This window comes from Musa acuminata, chromosome BXJ1-5 (genome assembly GCF_036884655.1).
Source record: "Musa acuminata AAA Group cultivar baxijiao chromosome BXJ1-5, Cavendish_Baxijiao_AAA, whole genome shotgun sequence".
Lineage (NCBI taxonomy): Eukaryota > Viridiplantae > Streptophyta > Magnoliopsida > Zingiberales > Musaceae > Musa > Musa acuminata.
In genome coordinates this window covers 47899956-47913126 of record NC_088331.1, presented here as the reverse complement: position 1 = coordinate 47913126, position 13171 = coordinate 47899956, and the positions used below count along the sequence as shown (strand labels likewise).

At 42.9% G+C, this 13171-nt stretch overlaps 3 protein-coding genes and 1 long non-coding RNA gene across 8 annotated transcripts; 1 reads left to right on the top strand and 3 right to left on the bottom strand.

Moving 5' to 3' along the window:
- Nucleotides 1-153: 153 nt before the first annotated feature.
- LOC103986125 (josephin-like protein) lies at nucleotides 154-2845 on the bottom strand. Of its 4 annotated transcripts, none has more exons than XM_065185040.1 (4): nucleotides 2566-2845; nucleotides 1333-1396; nucleotides 1152-1231; nucleotides 154-1054 (listed from the first exon to the last, which is right to left on the bottom strand). In XM_065185040.1, the coding sequence occupies exons 3-4, from the start codon at nucleotides 1227-1229 to the stop codon at nucleotides 581-583; spliced, it is 552 nt and encodes a 183-aa protein (XP_065041112.1). In that variant the 5' UTR covers nucleotides 1230-1231; nucleotides 1333-1396; nucleotides 2566-2845; the 3' UTR covers nucleotides 154-580. The 4 variants fall into 4 exon arrangements, with proteins under 4 accessions (XP_065041112.1, XP_018681454.2, XP_009402297.2 ...); XM_018825909.2 differs by having other exon boundaries at nucleotides 154-1039; nucleotides 2566-2841; XM_009404022.3 differs by lacking the exon at nucleotides 1333-1396 and having other exon boundaries at nucleotides 2566-2844.
- A 494-nt stretch (nucleotides 2846-3339) lies between these two features.
- On the top strand, nucleotides 3340-4850 carry LOC135581090 (uncharacterized). 2 transcript variants are annotated; one of them, XM_065185039.1, is made up of 4 exons: nucleotides 3340-3584; nucleotides 3692-3832; nucleotides 3986-4013; nucleotides 4140-4370. In XM_065185039.1, exons 1-4 carry the CDS (start codon nucleotides 3393-3395, stop codon nucleotides 4241-4243), a joined length of 465 nt encoding a protein of 154 aa, XP_065041111.1. In that variant the 5' UTR covers nucleotides 3340-3392; the 3' UTR covers nucleotides 4244-4370. The 2 variants fall into 2 exon arrangements, with proteins under 2 accessions (XP_065041111.1, XP_065041110.1); XM_065185038.1 differs by lacking the exons at nucleotides 3986-4013; nucleotides 4140-4370 and adding an exon at nucleotides 4528-4850.
- Nucleotides 4851-5280: 430 nt separating this feature from the next.
- On the bottom strand, nucleotides 5281-7837 carry LOC135674042 (O-fucosyltransferase 19-like). The gene is made up of 8 exons (XM_065183453.1): nucleotides 7381-7837; nucleotides 7043-7115; nucleotides 6884-6954; nucleotides 6697-6785; nucleotides 6490-6622; nucleotides 6187-6416; nucleotides 5622-6098; nucleotides 5281-5551 (listed from the first exon to the last, which is right to left on the bottom strand). The coding sequence occupies exons 1-8, from the start codon at nucleotides 7810-7812 to the stop codon at nucleotides 5347-5349; spliced, it is 1710 nt and encodes a 569-aa protein (XP_065039525.1). The 5' UTR covers nucleotides 7813-7837; the 3' UTR covers nucleotides 5281-5346.
- Nucleotides 7838-8923: 1086 nt separating this feature from the next.
- LOC108952838 (uncharacterized) lies at nucleotides 8924-13171 on the bottom strand. Its single transcript, XR_010513734.1, has 3 exons — nucleotides 12710-13171; nucleotides 9941-10056; nucleotides 8924-9355 (listed from the first exon to the last, which is right to left on the bottom strand). It is a non-coding gene; the product is annotated as an uncharacterized LOC108952838 (long non-coding RNA).

Sequence of the window (13171 nt, the reverse complement as noted above, 5' to 3'; positions counted from 1 at the left end):
GTCGTGATTTCCCTTCCAAAAGAAGTTCAAGTGGAATAAGAGAACAAGGATCAACAGTCCAAAATAAGCTGTTGAATTGAATTGATCGCAACAACAACAACAATTCATCGACAACATAGTTATGTTCTTCTGCAAGTATAATCTACTTACAAATAAAGAATCGAACGACTTCTAATTTCAAAAATAGCAACAACAACAAGAACAATTCATCAACATCATAGTTATGTTCTTCGGCAAGTATATAATCTACTTACAAATAAAGAATCGAACAACTTCTGATTTCAAAAATAGATGTCGGGACTGTGCCACGGCAAAGGCAACATGACATTGTGTTTTTCAATTTGCTGTAACTCAGGCACAGGATATCAATTTGTAAAAACAGTATCTGAGGTTGCTGAAATTTTCAGGAGCAATATTCTGTTGGATGCCTTTAGAACCGTTGTGACTGGCAAACGACACCTTTGGAATCAACGAAAACAACAAACACACTATGGATGCCAACTCCCTTGAGCTCAGATATTATCCGAAACGTAACAGATGGTACAACGACTCAGCCAAATGCAGCGGATCTGGTCTTATCTCAGAGCTTCTCACGCAGGATGATCAGAATCTCTCCGCCCTGATCGATAACATTGTTCAAGAATTCTCTCATCTCTTCTTGATGCTCGAATGGCACTGGTGAAGCGAGATCACTGTCTAAGTTGTACCATACACCATTGATATTGCGCAATGAGACCCAATGCCTGCCACTCCAAACCCCCCCGAACCTCCTAACAGGGATGTTAAGCATTATACCCAACAAAGATTCCTCAGCGAGGTTAATGGAAGAAGCTCCATTTCGACGATCATGCCAAACGACCCTTTTCCTTCTGGACTCCAGTGCTGCAATTAGCACATTGACATCATAGTTTCCAGTAAAGACATTGTGATGGGGCTTAAAGATTAATGATAGGGGAGTCCATTGGCTTCTGAAAGGATCATCGGCCAAAAGTTTCTCTGCAATGGCATCCAACTCAGCTCGACGAAATGAGTCCTTTTCCTTAACCACAAAGAACTAATTGAATTTTACAACCACATCACGTATTGCACACAAAAAATTACAAGTTGCTTGATCCCATATAATGACAAAAAGAAAGACACAAAAAACTTACCTGCATCAGGTTATTGAGTGCGTGCAATAGACAAAACTGCAGTCTCTGCTTCTCATGATAGATAGGCTTTTCATCCATACCTATATCATGCAAAAATATGGCTAGCACGCTTCAGAAGACAAAATTAGTAAATATGTGCACCAGGCTAAATTTATGTTACAAAATTACTGATTAGGGTCACCTGAATCCTTATACCAGAGAAAGCTTCCTATCTAATACTATACAAGCATGCAGCCGAGGCAAACCTGTTCCAATGTGCCCAAGATATGTTATTTTCTTAATCTCCGAGCTAAATAATAGATTCGACGAATACCTTACGTTAAAGATTTTTTTTTTTTCAACCACCAGGAATAGCTATGAAGGCTCAAATGGACAACGCATGCATGCAACAAAATTTGATAAAGTTGAATAAATATTGATTTAAGAATTTGGAAACAAAGGGCTTGGAGAAACTTCGGATATCTGAAATGCTTTGTCAGCCAGAATATTCCAAGAGAAATGAAAATTCAGGTTATTACACAAAGAACAAATGTTTGGGTTATCTTTGCATCACAAAAAGGCTCTCCGACCAACCATTTCAAAAGAATAATCAACTAGGACTCTATCGTAAATGAATATCAACCAAAAGTTTGACCCCTTCTAAATGAAATAATTAGGTTCAAAATGAAGCGCTTATGTAAGCTGCTCTAGTGCAGTGCCGAAATATTTTCAACTGAAATTAAAGTTTCTTTCAATCAGAAACCAATTACGTAAAACGTTAGTAAAAAAACCAAAACAAGAACAATCTCAAGTGCCAAACTTGTGCCTCTAGCAACACATAAGATGGTGACAATTAATATGTATAATATGACCCTATAAACACCATGCATAAAATGCAATCTTATAATTCAAAGCAACAAGTACTATTTTCGTCAAAGACTAAAACACAGTGCAACATGAAATTATAAATAAACATAATTCAATAATTTTAATATTAAAATTTGAAACTAGTCTTAGGCTTACTCAGTAGCCAATATAAATATGGTGTTACTTTCAATCAAAATATAAATTATATTCAGATTATTCCCAGGCGTCTAATAAGCCTAAGCCATGCCAAACTTCAATTGCTCCCAATTTCCAATTTTCAACTTTCAATAGTAAATTTTTGAGTTTATTTATGACAACTCGTCGCACTGTGGTTTGATTTTTAGCAGTAAGAAACCGTCTAGAATCTTAAGATTGATGTGTTGTGCGGTTAGATATGTCACCGATCATGGTAATCTTATATATTTTTGGAGACATCACTCTTGGTGCTTAAGATTGTCGCGATTTCCTCACAGAATTTTAACATTATCCTATGTTATCCACGTAAAACAATTAAATCAACAACGACGAGAATCGGAATGGAAAGACAAGGAAGGCCAAGGATCCACACCTCGACCTTGTAGGTTTTCGACTTCAAGTAGGCCTGATTCCTGTAGAGGGTCAAAACCCTAGACCGGAGAGCGGGGAAGGACCGACCCAGGTTCCGTAGGCCAGTAGACAGGAAGCGATGGAGGGATGCGGTTCCCCCAATCTCGTTTCTTTGGATGATCGGAGGAAAGCGTAAGCAAGGCGGCGGAAGAGACTGAAGGAAAGGGCGCGACGGCGAGCAGGCCGGGAAACGAGAGAGGGAGAAGAACGGGCACGCGAGGGGTCGGCTATCACCCAATAGTCTCCCTCGCAAGAGATGGGATCTGACGGTTCATACGTCGTAAGTAAGATTCAACGGCTATGATTTACTCTCGACTATGCCTCTCCCGTGCTTATCCGACTTAGCTTGGGTCCCACGTCACCTACAAATAAATAAATTGCACCATATAATGCTGCTTCGAATCGTTCATGTGAAGGCCTCACCGCACGACTACAAGCACGACTTATCTTACGACTAGGAAATGTGGCATCAACCACAAATGTATTCATGTTAATTCTCAGAACCGTCTGATTCATATATAAAAGTAGTGGTTGAATACCCAAAAGCATATGAGACATCATTAATTAAGAATATATAATTTCTATGCTACACGAGAGTGCAACCGCGAGGAGGTGATGTGGGTCACAATTGCTGGGCTATTGGGCCTGCACGAACTCAGGCTCCGTTGCGGGTTTCGGATTCCTCGTCTTAATGGGCTCCGGCACATCTCATGCGCCGTCTCGAGGTCTACTTACGACCCGTACAGTGGCAGAGCGAGGCCCAAGCAAGGGCGGAAGGCGAAGAGGGAGATGGAGAAGGCGAGGGCGATCCTGTCGGTCGGAGAAGAAGAATCGGAGCGGGTGGCGCGGCTGGACGTCCGCCCCCACCGCGCCGGACACGCGGCAAGCTTCTACGAGGGCTTCGCCACGCGAGGGTTACGGGTCGACTGCATCCGCCCTGGCTTCATCTCCTGCACCTTCAAAGTCCCCCCTCGTCTCACCGTGAGTCCTCTCGCAGCCGATGGACTCTTGATTCGCTTGACGCCCGCGATCTGTTGACTATAGATGTTCCAGCTTCCCCCGATTTGGATGCACTCGTTTATTTGCAGGATGCTGGAGGGAATCTGTCGCCGGGAGCCATCGCGAACCTGGTGGATGAGGTGGCCGCGGCTGTCATCCATTCCGAAGGTCACCACATGAAGATCTCCGTCGACATGTCCATCTCGTACATGTGCGCTGCCAAGGTCGATGTAAGTACAGATCCTCTCTTCCTCGTTAGCAATTTCCCCCAAATGTTTATGCCGTCTCCGCGCAGTCGATCTCGAGCAATCGCAATCTATTTATAATCCATTACCTTGCTTCCATCTCCGTGCATGGTCTTGAGTCTCGGATTGCATTCACAGAGTCTCGCTCGATCAAGATGTTTCCATGGTAAGAATGATGCATACTTAGATTTCTTTTTATCGATCCCAAAGGCGGCAGAAGCAATTGAAATCCACGAGCAATAATAGAATGGGGTCTATCTAAGGTTAATTCGTGCCATTCACCCTTGCCCAGGATGCCGCCATCTGGATTGCCCCAAGAACAGTAGTACACTTTTGGTGCATCCCGTGTTTATCCCCAGCCTGAAGAGCTTTCATCCGCTTGCATTACAATGTTGAAGTTATTAGATACAATACAAATTGGTGCTGCAAGAAAAGGGTGTCTAGAGAGAAAATGGGGAATATAATATTGCACAAGGGAAATCAATCAACATGTTGCCATGAACATGGAATGTAAAGGTCAATTGATGATTGGAAAGGTGTTTGGAATCATTAATCGAAGTTGAGGGTGGTAGGAGGAGTCTTTGCCATTCCATCAATGGATGGTTTTATGCAATTCTTTGTCTCCTATACTCCCATCTTCATATCATCTTATTCCTGACCTCTTTTGTTTTGGCAAGCAGGATGAACTAGAGATCATATCGAAGGTTTTGGGGCATAAAGGTGGCTACTCAGGAACGTATGTGTTACTCAAGAACAAAGCAACGGGAGAGGTTGTTGCCGAGGGCAGGCATTCGTTGTTCGGTAAACTTGTAAGCAAAATCTAAGTAGCCCGTGATTAGATTATGCAACTTGTTTTTTTAGATTATTACATCAAATGACGACGTATATGATGCTCGTAGTGGACTCGATAATACAGTAATCAAGTCGTAGTGTATATTTCCGCTACTTTTCATGTATTTGTGATACATTTTGGATGTAATATACACAAAAAGAAGTTCTTTTCTTTCTTTTGTTGTTCTTCAATTTGCTTTTACCAATATGAGTGCACAGATTTGTATAGATTCAGCTCTGTTAGCTTCTGCTCTTGATCACGATGGAACGGGAGTTGTTGACACTCAAAAGGTAGCTAATTACTTTGTGGTGGAATGCAGAGATGATATCACACTTGTAATGCTGCCATGCACTTGGCAGATGATTTCGATGTGATAATATATACTGATGACTGCTCAAGAAACTGAAACTGGGCTTTGATTCAAAGTAAATATGTATCATGTGATGATATACTGATGACGAAGCTTTGCTTTCCCCTTGTCTACTTCTCTATACGAATGCATGCCTTTTGTATTTGCCTGCTTCGGAATCTCACATTACAGCAAGGTTTTTCTATTCCCGAAGCAGAGGAGGCTGTCAGAAGAAACTCTCGTCGTCTTTACAGCGATCGAGCAAAGGAGCTTCCCAGAACTGCCACCTTCCTCTTCTCCGTGCAAACCCCTCCTGCTTCAGATGCTCCTGTGTCGCTTCATGCACAAGCATCCCGGAAGAGGATTCGCATAGAAGTACTCTTCCTGTCTGGGGATCCCTTCGGTCCTCCTCTCGTACGGCCCTCCGAGCCTGTTCTTGTGATCTCTCTTCACCTGCTCTTCCAGCTTCTTCCAGCTTATGGCACCCTCGTCCAGCTGATCCATCAGCTTCACTAGCCTCTGCCTGAGACAATCGCAAACGTGAGAAGAAAGCTCGGCCGAAGCAGGAGGAGGAGATGGAGCTGCGGGCGTACCTGTCCGGGTTGATGGTCTTCCGGAACCCCTCGAATCTCCTGTGCCCTTGCACCGCTTTGGCCATGTTCCCGTCGTAGGTGTACACGAACACGTCGCTGCGGAGGGCGACGATGTAGTCGAGCGCCGCAAGCCTGTTCTGGTACCCCTCCAGACCCTCCAATTCCTCGGCGGACGTCAAGCTGTGGTGGGTGTAGATGTTGGGGTACTCCGCCGTCAGCGTTTCCATGCTATTCGCGCCGTAGATTTCTCCGGCCACGATGTAGATGCTGGTGGTGGAAGGGTAGCCCATGGCCTTGAGGAAGATGGCAGCTTCGCGCGGCGTCATGGGGCACCCGCCTTGGAGCCGCTTCTCCTTGCTATCGATCTCTTTCTCCTTCCAGTGCTTCACCCCGTACCTCATCGCCCTCAGCTCTTCCGCCTCATGGGACGACAGGTTGTGGCTGCAGCCGGTGAACGACAGCATGTCCTTCTCGTACCTTCATCCATACGCACCATGAACTGTCGTCATATAACACGTCCAGTCGAGATAACCCCAACCAAGAACAGCTCGATCTATGTATGTACCTGAGATGAAGAGCGATGTAGTGGTCGCTGCCATTTCTCAATCGACGGACCAATGTCTTCCCCAGCTCTTCGATCTCTCTCGTGTATCGAAGCGCTCGGTAGTTGGCACGGCACCGAAGTCTCTGAATCGAAGGGGGAAGGCCATTGTTGGCGAGGCGGGAGTCTGTGTAGGTGAACTCTATCACCCGACGCCTGCTCAAGACATTAGCGAAGCTCTTGAAGTAGGAAGCCTGGGAGACGAGGAAACCCGTTGGGTAGAGAGAAGGAAGGACAGGAATCGCTGCAATCTGGATGCATACCTACCTTAGACCAGGAGATGGGAGCCCTCTTCAGCGGCTTCGTCTTGGCGTATCGCCGGGGGAGGGATCCCACCACGGAGATGTCATCCTTGAGAGCTTCCACGAAGTGTTTGACATCAAATATGTCCTTGAATTCACTGCCGAGATGGAGATCAAGCATTGGCCCAAACAAATATATATATATATATATATACGGAATGCGCTTCGTTACCTTGGATCTGTCCAAAATGATTTGTGATCTAAGAATGGCAACACAAGCGTGGCGTTCATTAGCTTTGCTACCGCAACCATGTCGCTTATCTGCATGCATGCATGCGTGTAAGTAAGATTGCAACATCCGAAATGACGTATTGATCTAAACTCTAAAAAGTCCAATGAACACAGGAAGAATAACGTACTCCCATTCTCATCTGGTTAAGTCCTCCGTTGGCATGAACAATAAGATAACCCACCGTTGCATTGCATGTGTCTACAAATGCAAGATTCCATGGCAGTGGTCGCGTCGCTCCACGATAACTATCTCAAGTATACGAACGCAATGAAACTTACTGACTTACCGCATTTAGCTTTTGGACGATTGATGCATTGTCGGTAACCTTTATTGTTTGGATTCATCCAAATCTCTGGAATCTGTAAACACATCAAAGCATCTTTTTTGAATCAGTGCAATAATAATGCCAACGGTTCATTTCTAAGCATAAACCAAATCAAAAAGAGAAAGAAATGGTAAAGAGAAGATGATGGAATGATCATAGAAGAGAGAATGGTGTGAATGAACCCATGGAGAATCCAAAGCATATTGTTGCATGCGTATATATATGCCTTCCGACAAGGGAAGACGAATCTGTGAAGCTAGCGAACGACATGATATATGACCAAGGCGGATAGGGAATACAGGAAGATGAGGCCTTCTCTGTATGCTGGTGGCGTTCTCCAGCGTCCAACTCGACGACTCGTCTCGCATCACGCTGCCGATCTGCAGCACCACGTCCTTGTTCTCCTGGGAGCCGCCGATGCGTGCGGTGCCGAGGAGAACGGTGGCGGCCAGAATGGAGAATAGGGCCAGCGCCAACAGCCTCATCCACGCATTCCTACCCCCCGGCCGCCACCCGCCCCTGCCGTGCCGAAGCAGCAGCCACCGCGAGAAGAGACCCTGCCATCCGCCGACGGACCCTGCATGGTCGCGGGCCTCGCCGTCCTCGTCGTCCTGGAGAGCCCTCTCCGGATCGCTGAATTCCGGCTGCCGCCGCCTGGTGGGGCCGGAGAGGATGGGGCTGGTGGCGGTGGAGGCGGCTGCACTTGATGGGACGGACCCGGCGGCGATCATGACCGTTGGAAGCGGGGAGCGGAGGGCCGGGCGTGTGAGAGCGTTGCACCGAGGAGGACGTGTGGGGGGGGGGGGGGGGGAAGAGAGGCGTGGAGACAACACCGGGAATCTTGACGGTGATCTCTGGGGTCTGTGAACCGTTGCTTCTCCCTTCTCTCTCTCTTCTCTCTCTCTCTCTCTCTCTCTCTCTCTCTCTCTCTCCTTGGTTTTGCCGCGACGGTGAATGGGCGTCCCGGAAATGGTGGCGGCGTAGGACGTGGCGAGGTGAACAGAAGCGCTCACTTGCGCTCACGTCTCTGCTTCTTTGACTTCGCCGTCTCCCGATCCATCCATCGATTTATCTCCGTCTCTCTATGTACGATTAACGTGAATCTAATTCGAACGAGGCAAGCAGTGTATAACTTTCCATTCATTTGCACCCCTTAAATTACACCTATTTTGTATATATCATGTTATATATATAAATATTATATTATATATATAATAATAATATAATATAATATTAGGACAACTTAAGGTTGTATATACGTGCCATTGTCATAACGTTTCTTACCGTTGGCGGATTGCAATGCATGCTGTAGACGATACGCAAAGCAGGAGTCAAATCAACTGCAAACTAAAAGGAGGCCGACAGGGTAAAGTTGGGATCTTATAATGAATAATTAACGAGATGTACGTATAAGGCGGCCAGCCGTTATTGATATGCCACGAATGTGGCGCTCGCACCAACAAAAGGAGGGTTTGCATCGCATTCACAGCCAAACGCTTCGATAAATGGAAGAACGAACAAAGGAGACGGTTGCGTTCTGTCCTTTGTCCCTCCCACCGCGGCCTTTCTGTATGATCTGCCACAGCTGTTCGCAGTCAATGACACCACGTCGCTTTGTGTTCGACGTGGTACTCCACCTCGCGATTTCCACCGGGCGAGCAACTCGGCGGTGGAGTCATCCTCTCGCATTCATATTCAAAACAATACACGTATATAATTCCCATTGGACTGTGATAACTACGATGGATGATTGAGAAATTTATGTGTGTCGGTGATCACACGTATGAGTCCGACTCTGAAGGAAAAAACAATGTATAAGTTCCTTAAATGCAAATCTCAGAATGATTAATGTACACGATTACATATTTACATATATAGATTATTTTCGAGATTCAATCCCGATCATTATACCGTGACCCATATTTCATTATACATGAATATATTCATAGTAAAAGAATAAAAAAAGAATGATCCCAGGGTTCAACTATTCCACCCTTTAAAACAGCAAAAAAAATAGTGTAAAAAAAGAAGAAGAAAAAAATTTATGACCTCGTCCGAGTAAGAGAGTGTGTAATAAGCCAATGAGGATGAGTCGTGAGATATATAATCAAGGTTAAATCGACTCTAAAATAAACAATTGGTGATGGGTTAATACTTGATACCTCGGTTGATGCAAGTGCAAACCTGACCTTGACCTGCCTCATCAGCATGTAATGTTGTTTGAGCCAAACCTTCGCATCTGCTTAATGGATGCCGACGGTGGGTCTGAATCAGCTGCAGGAATGAATACATATCAGCAATCTTCTATTCATGCTTAGTTCTGAAGTTAATTCAGGTTGTTTAAGAAGAACTCAGAGCTCTAATTCGGTATTAAGCAACAAGTTTTGGTGCGACTAACTAGTAAATATATATATATATATATATATATATATATATATATATATATATATATATATATATATATATATATATATATATATATATGCATAATTCATGTGCAAATTCAAGTGTTTAATTTTTTCCACACAAACCAACAGGATGAATGATCTAATGCAAAGATATGGCATTCAAATGAAATGACTGATAATGTAGTAGTCGAGTTCATCGACAACAACTAATACAGGGATTAGTTGCTTTCTTCCACTTTTTCCCTTCTTTAATTTTCATGCTCGAGAGATAGATAGAGGAAAAACTATTATAAAACAAGACAATTTTTCTTCATCATCAAGTACTGTATGATGTACTAAATGCAAGCCCACTTCGCTGAACCACAAAATAGATGGATTGTAGAAAAATCAAAAGAAACAAACAAAACTATTTAGTTACATGGGCTGGATCATCAACTGATCTGCCACCTACCTTTGGGGAGGCATTCTTCATATAAATACTTTGATCCATATGGAAAATACATTTTTTTTCCTTTTTCTCCAGAATGGGCTTGTTGTCATAACACTCTCAAAGGCCACAGCACAAATCTGTCATGAATTAAGTGGGAATTGTATTTAATGATTCTTTCTGGCTGGACTATAAATTTCCAACATAAAATATCAAAGACCAACAACTAAAATTTTGACTTTTGTAGTATAATTTGATCAATGTGCCTCCGTCTACAACTAAAAGATGACACCTTGAGCAAAAAAAAAAAAAAGCATTTCTGTTACAAACAACTTAAATCCTAATCCCTAGAATAGGAAGTGCTTAAGCAAGGATATGAAACGACAAATAAATATTTAATGAAGAACCAACATACACAGATTCTCCATGGGTTTTACGGGAAGAACAAAGAAATTGCTTCACATCCAAACTTAAAATAACATGAGAAATATAAAGTATAATGAATATGGTCCTCGTTGCGCAATAAGGGAATTGACAGGGAATACTTTTGAGGATAATAAAAAAAAGCTAGTGTATCTCAACATTCATGCAGCAGTCCAAGCGAAACAATCTTGAAGATGCAATTCTATAGCAGCAAAGAAATGCAGGTTCAAATAATATACTAATCAGCAGCATGAGTAGTTAGCAGGAAATGTCTCTCTAACTTAAGTGATGGTACTTTTTCCTCAATGTAAACTGCAAAAGGTAGCACTGACCTAGATTACATAACAACCTCTGTACACATTAATGAAAGTCAATCACAGGATCCAGTGATCAAAACATAAAGATGACATTTTAATGGTGTCCTAAACGTACCAATTAAACTCGATGAAGACATGATTTGCTTCTTGATATCACATTGATGCATCCATAGGCGGCAAATCAGAGATACTGTTGCAAAAATTACAAGGACTCTTCTAAACACATTAAGAATGTGTATGCTGCATGCAAACATATCATTCAGGCTTCTTATATGTTCAGGCATCTTAGAACATACTCGAAGCATAATGGATACATACAAGGTGTGCACAGTTTAACTAGACTGATAACAGAAAATTGTTAAGACAAAGCTAACGGTCACAGTACTAACTACTCAACTATGATGAGACCCACATGTTTAACGGTCACAATAAATCTGCTAACATGAACATGTTTCAGAAAGATACTCCTTTGTTGGGATGTGTTCAGCACCAGTTCATTCAAATATTATAATGGGAAGATTTATTGATGATTGGTAAGGCAGTCTGTATACGGAAGATAACAGTAAGGATCAAAACAGACAAGCGGACTTTCACCAATTACTTTAACGAGAGAGTAAAAATTGCTAAATAGATTTAGCAAGTATTGTCAAGGTACTTGTACCTATATGAGCGTAGACAGACATGGCTTTTTCTTGCTAAAGCAATCAAAATTACAGGGTCAAGAGGGGATAAATGTAAAGATGAAATAAAATAAAGAAATATGGGAGTATGCAAGCGTAGAGAACACAATGTGAAAATCATATGAAGAGGTTCCAGTAATGATTAAAAACATCATAGGTTATGGTCACTAATAAATATTTAGGCACGGAGGGTTGTTAGTTGGAACCAAATGTCTAAGAACACTGTATAAAACCATTTCCATTCAATTGTAATAATATATGAATCGACCAGCAAATATAATGCAGAAAGCATATAAAATGGTTTTAGTGATGATTGGAGACATTGTATGCTTAACAGCTATTGAAGGATATATAGGCACAGAAGGTTACAAGTTAGAAATCAGCGATGAACACTACAAAACCAGTGTCCTTCAAACTTTACAAGTTATATGAACCACCTAGTAACACTTAGAATAGAATAGCTTCAGTTCAACACGAAGAAATCAACAAACGAGAAAGCGAACGCCGTGTCAATTATACACAAAGATTCAAAGACCAAAGGTCGAACCAAAAGGAAAACAATGTCACTATAGTATGAACATTCATGAAATGGATTTCCCATATACAACTAAAGGCACTTTAGCAGTCAGAGAGAGTGAGACACTATGTAGCGCCATCTCAAATTGACAGGACACAAGAAAACAGTAAAAGCTCTGTATGCTAAAGTGGGGTATATTGAAGAACACGTACAGAATCATGGAAAACAAATGCACCAATTAAGGGATGAGAATTCGGATTAATGCTGAGGATAGGTGGGAGGAACTTGAAAACAGTTCACTAGAATGTTTTAAAAAGATTCTGTGGTCCTTATACTGCCCTCGGTATAGCTTAATGACAGGAAAAGATCCAATGACCCAAATAAGATGAGATCCCAAAAGCCCTTTAGCGAATTCTTATTGATTGAGTTCTCAGAAACACCACAAAGGATCACCTCCAAAGAGACAACTAAGATTAATGCATATGGTAAAGCCAGGAAAATAGCACTTTAAATGAGCGCATTAAAAACACTCAATAATTGCATAAGTAGCTCATGGAAAAAAAGCATTCCAGCAGCGATCATTACATCATATACTTTGTGACATGCAAAAGAGAAGGATGGTCCTAAAATACAAAACAAGGACGCGAGAAAAGCTGAAAACAACTCAAAAACGTAAGATAATACATGTTTGACTAGCTATCTATCAATATCTGCTATAGCATTCAGCTACATTGTGTTCGATGTCCAGTTTAATTAAATAGGAATTATGGACGAATGAAAAACAAATTTAGATATTGCTCTATCATGGGGAAAAAAACATAATTAAGTGCTCATAATGCAAAGTTCAAACAGTTACCATGTACTTTCAGATAAATCTAAGATCTCATACAACTATTCCAACTCCTGCCTGACGATGTAGAAGTAGAGCTGTCCATGATTGTTCCAGAAGTCGCCTTGGTGAAGAAGCATCTCTGTGGCCCCTGATTACGGACAGACCTGGAGCAACCACCCGACGGCCTCCTCTCTCTGCCATTGCTGCGGGTACGAAATCCGGCGAACCCGCCGATCGAGTTTGGATCGAAGCTGCCGCTGCAGATGCAGAGGGATCGACGGTCGATGCCCGGATCGAACACGCAAGCGCCAAAAGGGCGTGGGAAGAGATCCGCAGCCTCGAGTACGAAGCAGCCATGGAGATCGGTGGTGGAGGAGGGGAAGCGAAGCCCTAAGTTTGGCGAGAGGAGAAGAGGAGGCAACGGCTCGGGGGCAGAAGGAACGGAGAAGAAGAGTGGCGGGTGGGGTCGGGAATGGAGAAGGGAAC